Source organism: Pristiophorus japonicus, chromosome 5, assembly GCF_044704955.1.
Source record: "Pristiophorus japonicus isolate sPriJap1 chromosome 5, sPriJap1.hap1, whole genome shotgun sequence".
NCBI classification, from domain to species: domain Eukaryota; kingdom Metazoa; phylum Chordata; class Chondrichthyes; family Pristiophoridae; genus Pristiophorus; species Pristiophorus japonicus.
This window is the reverse complement of record NC_091981.1, coordinates 22,514,626-22,527,076: the sequence shown is the minus strand read 5'-3', so window position 1 is coordinate 22,527,076 and position 12,451 is coordinate 22,514,626. Positions and strand designations below refer to the sequence as shown.

The following is a 12,451-nucleotide window of genomic DNA, read 5'->3' as shown; positions in this document are numbered from 1 at the left end:
GATGTCTAGCCACAGTGGCAGATTTAGGGGTTTCAGCAGTGTATGGAGCCAATGCTGTAGAGGTCTTGGCAACAAATCAGATATGGAGAAGGAAAGAGAGCTCAGAATAGGTGGCAGATTACACAGAGCATAAACTGGGTTGAGGCTGGAGGTGTGTTGGTGCTTTTGGGAACCAAAATGAGAACTTCAGTTTTACAAACAGCTGAAGGAAGTTTTGGCTCGTGCTTCTCGCTGCCAGGTGGCGACTGTGGCAACAGCCGGGGAGCCAACAGAGGAGTTCGAGCTGGGTGTTGCCAACGAACCCCGTGATTCTAGACATCAACAGGTAGCATGTAAATGAAGAGGTCAAGGATGGACCAGTGAGGTACACCTACAGGATGGACAGGAGGAACCAGTAGTGGCGTTGTAAAACCTGCGAGATAGCTCACCGACCAATTGTAAAACTATACAGCAAACCTAAAAATCCCCTCACTTTTGTCCACCCATGTAAATTCCTCATGTCAAGACCATAACTATTTATTTAAGCTCATGGCAGGAGATTATTGTATCTTTTCACTCATCTGTCTTGTTCATGACCATTCTGCAGCAAATCTCTTTCATGGCATCCACCTTCTTTTTATTTCCCTCAGATGATGCTCTATTTTCTCCCATTTGCTCTTAGTTCAACATACTCTTTGATGTTACTGCTTTCTAGTGTCCCTCTAGTTTTTGCTGCCTACAGGTATTTTTTAATAATGGCTTGCCTTAGTGAACCCCTTTATCATCACTCAGGGAATTCTCTTACAGCTTAGTGCCTCTCGGTGCTGTGCTTTATTAAAACCTATTTACCGCCACTGTCCTTTTCGTGTCAAAAAGAGTTTGTTGGGTCCTCAGGTCCTTGCTCTCCTTTGTTTCATCATCATAGACGGTCCCTCGAAGCGAGGATGACTTGCTTCCACGAGTTCACAGATGTTTCAATGAAGGACCTAATATTCCAGATCTCGAACGACATCTTGAAGGGTGGAAGATGCCGGTGCGTGGATTTTTTTTTTTAAATAAACGTGTGGTGGCCGTTGCACACCAGCCACCACACGGGCTTGACAGAGCTAGGTCTTGGTCCAGTGGCAAGGGTTACCCAAGAAAACTGGAGACCAGCTCTGCTGCACGGATCGCAGGGTGGGCTGGCTCGTGCTGCCCCTGGGCCCCGGCGCCTCTCCTGGGCCCCAGTCACTTCCTTCTACAAACTTTTGCCGCTCCTTTGTCCCCTCCTGCTGTGCCTGCCCACACTGCAATAAGCGACCTGCAGCCGTCGCCCTCCTGCAGTGATATGCCGTCGCACTCTGCTCCCTCTGATGGCCCCGGCCTGCTGATGGTCTTGCAGGCCGGGCCGCTGCACGCTGCTCCCTCTAATGCAGCCTTTCAATCACAGTAAATCCTCTTCAGTTCACTAACATGGCCCTTTGTTTATCTGATCACTGAACCTCCATGCAGCTTGTGGTGAAGTAGTTCACTATTTTGCGACCAACCTTCTGGCCAAAAATTGACAGTTCCCAATGGAGTCGATCACCCACCTTTATATTATGCAATTTCTGGCTTTCGGTATGCCTGGATTTCTTGAGCTACTTGGCAATCACAGGAACTTTCCAGAGGAACTGTTTTTTTGTGTTTGTATTCTATATATGGTCACTTTACCAAAGATGATACCTCTATTAATTACCCCACCCCCCTGATAAACACTAAAATTAAACTTTCTCTTGTTGATTCTCCATTACTGCTTTAAAGCAAATCCTTTATCAGCTATATAAGCCAGGGGTCCACCATTATGGCAATTAAGAAGGGACCAATTAGGTGGTAATGTTCCTGTCAGAACATTTTCCCCAATTGCATCATCAGAGCCCTACTGGTGCGGATGCTATTAATAGTCTGGAGCAAGAGTTTTGAAGGTGATCTTAAACTAAGAGTTATAAATGCTGCACTGGGACCTAAACACTGCCGCCTGCTGCAGTGATCAAGTCTCTTGAATAGAACTTCATGGCTCAAAAATTTTTAAAGCATCCTTCAAGACTCAACAAAATCAAACTCAGTTGGAGAAAGCAGGATGTGTGTCAAAACTGATGTGAAAGAGGCAGATATTTAAGTGATTTCCTTCTTCGATGGCTCAGTTTACACAAGATAGGCCGAAATGTTTAGCACAAATCTACAAGTGTACACAAGTTTGGAAAATGACTTACCAAAATGCGCTTCAGCAAATTCAATGCCGTTGGATTTTCTGCTGTCCAAAGACCTACCAAGTGTCTACTTAATTGCCTGAAAGATAATTTTATTTTGGTAAATTTTTTAAGATACAAAGTTTAGTAAACAATGCTCTGGTAAAAAAAACACACATACCTATTAGTCAGCATACGCTGATCTGCACTAATTGTAAACATTGATGTATGCAAATGACAGGGTAGAGCACCTTCACTCAAGGCAAGTTCCTGCATCTTTGTAGCTATTTCCTTGTCACCTTCCTTGTTGGGAACAAAATAAGTTTGGCTGGTTTAGCAAATGTGTTTTCAGCAAACTGAGGTGTAATGATGGTGTGAAATTTTTAAATTCCAATTTTTTCCCCCTCCACTGTCAATATCAATCACTCACATCAGGTGCTCCTAGAGCCAGATACAGGGTAACATGCTAGGATTCCAAGATAAATGTTATTTGAACCGGTGAACTATATTGCTACAGTCAGATCACTATATACACAATGGTTACAGCATGGAAGGCAGCCACTTGGCCAGTCAAGCCCATCTCTGAACGTTATATTCTCACCTTCGAAGATAGTTTGAATCAAGACTAGAAGAATTTACTGTAAATTGGTTTAAATTTTCAGCACAAGTATTGGTTCAGATTAGTTTTTACATTTCTGGTAAGAAACTACTGAATTCATCTTGAACTTATTGTATAATTTGGAAACAGAATGCAGGGCATGAAGTTCTGAAATCATTATCCTTGAACAAAACAGTATAAACCTCCTGCTGGCAGCAAGCAGTCCATCTCAAGGACACCAATCCCCAAGGAACAGGGCTGTGATTTTCAGAGCAAGGCCCAAGTGGGAGGATGTCGAAGTGTCAGTGAGTGGTTCCTGCCAGGGCTTTGGTGAACAATTGCCAGTAACAATGTATGGGCAACAGTTGTGGAGAAAACTATTTCCCTTGATGACTAATGAGATGAATGATTAGAATTTTTTTCCCCCATCTATAGATGCATTGGCTGCTGTGCATTGGGTTTGAGAATTTCTGCAGACCGACCAAAGTAACCCCGAGCTCCTCTATGCCCTCACCATTAGTACACTGGGCCAATTTTCTACTTGAGAAGGAACCGTTCGGGTGATATATGGAACATGAACTTTTGAGGACAAAATTCTCATACTGAAGAGTTCAAGAACCAGAACTAGAAATTAGTAAATGAAAGCATGCAGAGAAACTTCATAAAAGAGATACAGTATATAGAATACTTGAAAGAGCAAACTAAAACTTGCATTTATATAGTGCCTTTTATGTAGTAAAATGTCCTAAGCGCTTCATAGGAACGTTATCAGACAAAATTTGACACCAAGCCACTTAGAGGTATTAGGACAGGTGACCAAAAGCTCAAAATTATTTTAAGACATTCCCTGAAAACCAGAGAAAGGTGGAGGTGGCGAGGGAATGCCAGAGCTTACGCAGCTGAAAGCACAGCTTCCAATGGTAGTGAAGAAAATTGGAGTAGCACGGAGATCTGGGAGGGAGGTTACAGAGACAGGGAGGGTTGAGGCCATGAATGCATTTGAACACAAGGATTGGAATTTAAATTCAAGGCATTGCTGGACTGGGATCAAAAGGTAGGTTAGTGAGCACAGGGATGTTGGATGAACAGGGTTTGGGAAGAGTTCGGATATGGGCAGCACAGTTTTTGACAAGCTCAAGCTTATGGCACATGGAAGGAAGGCCAACCAGGAGAGCATTGGAATAGTCAAGGCTAGAGGTAACAAAGGCATGGTTGAGGGCTTCAGCAACAGATGGACTGAGGCAGGGCAGAGATGGATGATATTAGGGAGGTGGAAGTAGGCGGTCCTGGTGATGGAGGATATGAGGTCAGAAGCAAAGCTCAGGGTCAAGTAGAACTGAGGTCCAAGGTTCAGCCTGAAACAGTGCCCAGGAAAGGGTGTGGGGGGGGGGGGGAGGAAAGAGGGGGAGGGGGAGGGGGAGGAGGGCAGTGGCTATATATAATTGGAGGAAATTTATGCTCATCCAATACCAGTTATCAGACAAGCAGTGAGACAACTCAGGAGGTAGTAGGGGGATCGAGAGAGACAGTGGTGGTGAGGTAGAGTTTAGTTAAGTATTCACTTACTTACCTCTATAATAGCCTTCATAACTAAACCAGCACCTTTTACAATAGCCATGGAAGGGTGCTACAAAAAGAGAAGTAGTTTAGATTAAATTGTTTACTGAACACCATCTTTAAGCATAAGACACAATAGTCCTGCAACTCATGGAAAATGATTACCTATTTAGCAGGGTGCATATATTATATATACACAAACATAGGTCAAAAGGAATTGGCAGGGGTCAATTGGATCAACAACAAGAATTTTTATTCAAGAATTACGACAAAGTCAGCAATCTTGCTCCAAATTCTCTATACATCCGAGTAGCATAATGCATGGAGAAAGTTGGATCTGTCAGCAATTTCCAACACCTGTAAAGCTACCAGTACTTCAGTGACTCGACCACATTCCTGTACCAGTGGGAAACACAAGTTGCTTTTGTGGCCCAGAGTTGAATTGCCATCTGTGAGCTAGGTAGTACCAGACCGTTAACACCAAACAGATCGTTTTATGCCATCTATCCACGTAACGGGAATGAGACTGCCCTAAAAACATTTCATAGTTAGATTATTTGAAATTCAATATGAGCATGTGTGGCCCTAAGAAACGTAAATCCAATTTTTCAATCCAGTGGATAATTTAGGTCCTTTTTCAGAGTGTAGCTGCGACAGTTACATTTTAAAACTAATCTTCACATGGGGAAAGACGTACCTGGAAAAGTTTGAACAAAGTTCGTCCAACCTCTGCAACCATTTCTAACAACATATCAAACTGCTGGCCTTCAGTTGTCTCACTATACGGAGCACAGAGCGCGAAGGTAAGAAAATCCAGAAGAGAACTAATCACTAGTGCACCCGTCCCATGGTCCTGCAGGAAAATAATCATCGTATATCCTGAGAACAGCACTAGACTAACATTACCGATTGACAAAAAGGCTCCCGCATGCCTCACTTAAATATTGTGCCTGGTGTGGAACTGAACAATGTATCAAGAAAATCCCAAATTCCAACCATACAAAGATCAGCTGATCCAAGTTGAAATGAAGGCAACTGGCCACAGTGCTCTTGGGATAAGGAAAATAAAATGAGATGACGACCTCATTCTTGACTCCAGCTCAAAAGCATGTGTGCAGACTTTAGATGTCAAACAGCCAACTAACGGCTACCATGAAGTCACGTAGAAATGGCCACTTGGGCATGCTACCAGAAGACCACCACCACATGGAATGGTATCCCAGCATGAGCCCGTGCCTTCAGGGGAAAAGGAAGCTACATTTCCTCATTCAGCTATCAGTTTTCCCCACCACAAAAGTTGAACACAGAATATTTTAAAAATTGGATCTCAAAACAAGAGTTTCAGCATCAGTGCCTCATTTAAAAGCCAGTAAAAAAAAAAATGAATGTCTCGAATTTGGTAATATAATATAAGGGGCACATGCCACCAGATGCATGTGTGTGTCAACTGAATGCTATGCAAGGGTGAGTAAGGGCTTAATACCCCCAGTACAAGACACAAATTACCAAGTTTTTAAACTAGAATTAATATTGGGCACTACCTAGCGTTGCATACAGGCATTTTACTTGAACATTTTTCCTCTTTAGCTATCCTCACTCTTACTTTGTCTTATTTTTTTGATTGTTTTTCCTCAGTCTCCCCATTCAGATCCCAACACTTCGCTCTTCTTGGCTTCCCTCCAAGCAGAGGTGCAGCCAGAAAGTGAGGGTACAAGTAGAGCAAATCAACTTGGATAGTTGAGAAGTGAAGTGGTCTATTGTAAAAGGCACCCACCCCCACAGCTTGCAATGCTTTTGCCTGGCATGGCATTCTTGAACATCTTTTGCAAGCCCCCTTCCACGTCCGTGGCTTTGGAATCTTGTTGGGACCCAGTTTGCATGTATTCAATCTGCTGCTCAGGCACAGGATTAGACTTGCAAAGCAAATTGCTGTGGAAAACTAAGCAGGAGGATGGGAGGTTTTCCCAAATCATGAGTCCACAAAAGTGTTGCTGAGTGTAAAAACCGGAGTGTAGAAGAGGTCTCTTTTCTGGACCAGATAATTATGCTTCTCCGAGCCCCAACGGATTTGCTTTTTGCACAAACTTGATGACCTGGTGGGATTCATAGAAACATAGAGTAACACAGAAAATAGGTGCAGGAGCAAGCCATTCGGCCCTTCAAGCCTGCACCGCCATTTAGTATGATCATGCAACTTCAGTACCCCACTCCCACCTTCTCGCCATACCCACTGATCCCCTTAGCCGTAAGGGCCACATCTAACTCCCTCTTGAATATATCCAATGAACTGGACTCAACAACTTTCTGTGGGAGAGAATTCCACAGGTTCACAACACTCTGGGTGAAAAAGTTTCTCCTCATCTCCATCCTACATGGCTTACCCCTTATCCTTAGACTGTGACCCCTGGTTATGGATTTCCCCAAAATTGGGAGCATTCTTCCTGCATCTAAGTCCCGTTATAATTTTATATGTTTCTAGGAGATCCTCTCTAATTCTTCTAAATTCCAGTGAATATAAGCCTAGCCGATCCAGTCTTTCCTCAAGTCAGTCCTGCCATCCCGGGAATCAGTCTGGTGAACCTTCGCTGCACTCCCTCAATAGCAAAATTAGGAGACCAAAACTGTACACAATATTTGCAAAAAGTTTGTAGACACTGATAGAAAATATATTCTCTTTTTATGAACAATTTTGAGAGATGGGAGGGATAAATAGTTTTAAGGATTCATGCTTTCACACACCCACCCCACCCCGCCCGTTTTTCAAAACTGAGCGGACACAATTTGTATTTAAAAAAAATGGAATATTGAACAAACTGCGCCAAACAGCATTTTAAGATATGATAGATTAATACAAACAGGTTATGACGTACTAAAATCTAACACGCCAATTTTAAAGGTGCAGTGAAATTTAATAATGTCATTCCCAAACGATGCTCCAGCCCATAATTTGAAACAGACCTACCACATGGGCGTTGAATTTGTCAAGTAAATTTTCTAAGAACTTTTTTGAAGAGAGAAGTGATGCTTTGTTGAGCTGCTCTTGTCTCAGGTCGTAGTCATCATGCATTGGCTAAATTGGTTAAAATTACAAATAGAACTGTCTTTTAATGCATAAATATCCAATTCTTCAAAAATACTATTGTCCTGGAAAATCACATGGAGTTCCAAGACATTCACTAGACAAAGAATTAAAACACTTATGCAATATATCCAAGAATCTTTAAAGTTGAGGAATATGTATGTATGCATCACAGTAAATTGAGAGAGGCTGGTTAAATTAAACTTATCCTTTGAACATTGTCAATCTTAAAGATCAATTGAACTGCACCAATTTATAAAGCCAGAAGTCTTAAATTCACAGAAAAAGTTTACAGTACAGACCTTCTACAGTGCAAAAATAGATTGATCAGAGGCTAATAATGGCCCAAAATTTGCGGCCCCTGCGGGCGCATATGCAGTCAAAGGGGCCGCGCAAGTTCTGGGTTTTCCCCAAGCGAAGCGTACGTGCGAAAACCTAGAACTTGTGATCTTCTTGACAGATCATCCGCATTCCCGGGCAGTAAGTTGGGGCTATACGTCACAGCGAATGCTCATAAAATTCTTACACCTGGTAAAAGCAGGCGTATGGCCTGCTTTTACCAGTGTAAGTTTTAAATGAACATTGAAAAAAGTTAAATCAATCATTTAAACATTAAAAAACCTGTGCAGTAAGGTAGTTATTTTAAGCCCCATTAAAACATTGACATTTAATATTTCAATGCATTTTAATAAATTAATATGAAATTTATTTATTTGATGTGTACATGTATTTTATGGGGTTTGCCGATTCATACTTGTGGTTTCCATACATATGGAATCATCATAGCATGAAAGGGAATCCCCTTCTTTCATTTGTTGGGCCAACCCACATGATCCTAGGGGCACTTGCGAACTGAATGCACCCCTGGGATATGTGGACCTCTACGCAGGCCCACGCCTACAGGCCCAGGAGCACAAGTCGCCATGGATCCAGGACCATCAGGTAGGTTTGTAGATTTTTTGCCAGTCGGAGGCATTCACCCGTGGGAAGTCTCCGACCGCAAATTCAAGCTCAATGGGCTAAAAATTCAGTGTAATCTGGTTTGAGGCGGTGACACCGCCTGGTCGCTGCTAACTTTAGTACCAGGTGATGTTTACCCGATGTTCGCCCCGAGAGCTTCCACGGAACATCAGCTCCTCCGGTCGGTGACAGCAGCAGGCGGTACAGCAGACAAAAGGTGTAAAGTTTGGAATCGTGACGCTAACGTGGCGTGACGCTAGAGTGCTAACTGATAGCACTACCACTAAACTACCAATGACGTTTGCGGCAGGCACCAACAGCATAACGCTCAGGCGGCAAGCGCTTCGTGGCCCGTTCGCACCTTGGGGCCAACAGGTGGTGCGAAGCAAAAACTTTTAGCCCGATACTGCAAAGATACCACCACCGCGCTCCCCCCCACAACCAACACACCCTCCCCCCCCAAATTGCCTCGGATCTCAGAACATTTAAAGTATGCAAGAAATGTATGTCCTTTTTGAACTGAGGAGGGAGGGGTATCCTATATAACAGTCATATGCTCCCTCAGATTTCCCTTGTAGCAAAGCAATTTTGTTGAAGCTAGAAACCAGTGGCAGCATAAGTGTAATTCTATCATTTATTGTTTCACTCCTCCCAGAGTTGATATTTAAGTGGCAACTTTCCCTCAGTGCTTGGGAGCAAAGCACAAAGAACAGGAATGTGCTGTTTGAGGTGAGTGAGAGAGTAGATCAAGTTAGACTTGTAGAATGGTGCAGGGTTAGGGACAGATTTGGAAGAGGACTGGGATTTTACAATGTCAGTGGAGCATGGGGAACCAGCATAAATTGGCAAACAGAGGGATGATGAGAATGAGGACCTAGTGCAACTGGGGACGCAAGTTGTGGCATTCTTGAAGGAGTTGTAATTTGTGGAGACAGAAAGGTTGACTAAATATTTAAGTCCAGTCTTGAGGCGAGAAAGCAAAGAAAGATTGTGACTGAAATGCACCCACTGGAAATGTACTAAACCATGAAGAGGATAGAGGCAGACTTTAGGAGGACAGACAGATTGGTAAAATGGGCAGGCACATGGCAAAAGATGAAATTTAATGCAGAGAAGTGTGAAGTGTTGCATTTTGAGAGAGAATCAAACTGTACAATTTTAAAGGGGTTGCAGGAACAGAGATCTGGGAGGTCCACATACATAAATCTTTGAAGGTGCAGGACAAGTTGTTAAGGCAGTTGAAAAGGATACGGGATCTTTGGCTTTATAAGTAGGTGCAGAGTACAAAAGCAAGGAAGCTATGCTAAATCTTTATACATCAGTGGTTAAGTCACAGCTGGAGTAGTGTGTCCAATTCTGGGCACTACTCTTTAGGAATGATGTCAAGGCCTTAGAGAGGGTTGAGAGGAGATTTACTAAAATGCTAGCAGAGATGAGGGATTTTAGTTGTGTAGAGAAGGTGAGAAGGTTAAGGGGAGATTTAATAGAGGTGTTCAAAATTAAGGAACTTTGATAGCGCAGACAGGGAAAAACAGTTTCCACAGCAGGAGGAGCGATAACCAGAGACGACAGATTTAAGAAAATTGACGAAAGCAGGGGAGATGAGAATTTCTTTTTTCACACAGCGAGTTATGATTTGGAATTCACTACCTGAAAGGGTGGCGGAAGCAGATTCAATATCATGTTCATAAGGGAACTAGATATATACTTAGAAGGAAAAGTTTGCAGAACTTCTGGGGAAAGAGCAACAGATTGGGACTAATTGGATAGCTCTTTCAAAGAACTGACATAGGCACAATGGACTGAAAGGCCTCCTCCTGCACTGTAAGATTCTATGACTGCTTATAAATGGCACACAGTTACACAGTAAACAATATACTTAATTTTACTTATTTAACCTTTTAAATCATGAATCCTTTTGTACAAAAATGTTGCTGGATCTGCTAGACATAGCACTGAATAAAATGTAGTATTGTGCTGCACTTACACACATCAGAGCACACAACATGTCAATAGCAGCATGAGTAACACCATCATGGTTTCTTTTTAAAGCCTTCACTGTCTTAACACCAAGCTTCTCCCGAAATCTGAATGTACAAAAAGGTGGGGGGGGGGGGGGGGGGGGGGTGGGAGGAGGAGGGAACAGAAATGTTGTTATACATTACAAATAATGGCACAGAACCTGCAGAAACACCTTGGCTTCGAATATCTGCGCACCAAATGAGGCAGTGCCCACACATAAGTCAGCTGAGTGGCAGAAAATTTGACGAGCCTTAGATTTGCACATTAGTATGAGAATCTCAAAGTCCACAACGTATCAAGTCGAGGGCATTTACCCACTGGACTCTTCTCCATTAGTTTAAAGATTTACAAACTTCTCAAATTGTAGGCAAATAAGGCTTCAAGATAAACTAGCAGTTTTAACTCTCCATATATCTGACCAATCATGGCGAGAAAAGTCAATAGTCAATTTAAACACCAAATAGCAGATCTTTATCATTGCATGAGCATAAGCACCAAGACTATACCAATAACTGTAGATGGCTGCTTTCTTTTGCTCTTGGCCATACAGCCAATTTGAGGCTTCCTGAAGTATGACGTAACCAATAGCCAAGTGGTATATCTAATCCATTTATTTCTATTTGATGGCCTTCCATTTTTGCTTTTCCTAAAATCAAAAGAAATCTACATCTTGCAGGAAAAAAAAGACGACTTGCACATATATACTGCTTTCAGACCTCAAAGCGCTTTACAGCCAATTACTTAGAGTGTAGTCACTTGTAATGTGGGAAATGCGGCGGTCAATTTGCACACAGCAAGCTCCCACAAATAACAATGTGATAATGACCAGATAATCTTTTTCTTGTGACGCTGATTGAGGGAAAAATATTGGCTAGGACACCGGGAATAACCCCCCTGCTCTTCTTTAAAATAGTACCATCGGATCTTTTACGTCCGCCCGAGAGCAGACGTCTCAAGCGAAAGACGGCATCTCCGACAGTGCAGCACTCCCTCAGTACTGCACTGGAGTGTCAGCCTAGATTTTTGTGCTCAAGTCTCTAGATTGGGACTTGACCCTCAACCTTCTGACGTAGAGATGAACATGCTACCAACTGAGCCATGGCAGACACCAATTAGAATGGCTGTGCCTATATCATTAACCATATACAGTATAGGCCTATGCTGCTTACGCTCATTATAAAGGCACTGCACATTGGTTCAGTTTGACCAAAATGGCAAAGTTAGCCAGAGATGGCAGAGATAAGGTGAGGGTCAGTTTGTATTATCCCTTCATTAGTAAAAGGTAACCTCATTAAGAGAAAGGGACACGTGAACAAGAACCTCCTATAAATAGTACAAAATAAAGGAAATTTCAAGCCAATTGCAGGTACAGGTCGTGTTAATGAGGAGAGAGAAAAAAAGTGATTCATTGCAGGGACTAAGCTAGGGGAAGACTTATTACATTTCATGCAGCATTGGCAACCTTAACCTGGCAAATCTTTAAAGTTCAAGATAGGCTCCGGGTAAGTCAGACCCACTGATTCAGCTCGGCTACATTCAGTCCCCATCGATTACTCAACTGTGGGCTGGTTCACTAGAGGATTTACTGCTCGGTTTTATTGTTCTGCTTACTGTAGCAAAATTAAAAATACATTTTTAAAACACTAGTCTGAATATGCCATCCGGAAGGTCAGAAAACCTTGCAATATAGTTAGCGGATCTCTTACTTGGGAAGTTTTGTGAATGCTTGAAAGCCAGCCTTCGAAGCAACCAATCGCCTTACAGCCTGAAACTGGCTCTCCAGCTCTGCATTATTAGCGGTTTGATCTCCTTCTTGAGAGAGTAATGCTATGATCGCATTATTAATAAGTTTCTCTTTGTTCTCAGAAAAGAGACCCTGTAGAAAACAGACAATTCTCTTCAATGTCACTTCAAACCAAAAAAAAAAATAGACACTTGAAAGACTTAAGGAAAATCATTCTTACATCTTGAGTCACTGCATGCAGAACTCCACTGTATGAGATGTTAGCATTAAACCTGAATACTGCATCTGAAAAGTTGCCGTCTGAA

The 12,451-nt window shown here is 42.5% G+C and overlaps 1 protein-coding gene across 1 annotated transcript in view; it reads right to left on the bottom strand.

Moving 5' to 3' along the window:
• LOC139264238 (dnaJ homolog subfamily C member 13) overlaps positions 1–12,451 on the bottom strand; it is a 186,094-nt gene that overhangs the window by 103,109 nt on the left and 70,534 nt on the right. The window contains exons 11-18 of the mRNA XM_070880388.1: positions 12,367–12,446; positions 12,109–12,278; positions 10,368–10,467; positions 7,304–7,411; positions 5,039–5,194; positions 4,355–4,411; positions 2,368–2,489; positions 2,211–2,286 (exon numbers count right to left, since the gene is read on the bottom strand). Of these exons, the coding sequence (XP_070736489.1) occupies positions 2,211–2,286; positions 2,368–2,489; positions 4,355–4,411; positions 5,039–5,194; positions 7,304–7,411; positions 10,368–10,467; positions 12,109–12,278; positions 12,367–12,446 (869 nt within the window). The remainder of the gene's footprint in view (positions 1–2,210; positions 2,287–2,367; positions 2,490–4,354; positions 4,412–5,038; positions 5,195–7,303; positions 7,412–10,367; positions 10,468–12,108; positions 12,279–12,366; positions 12,447–12,451) is intronic.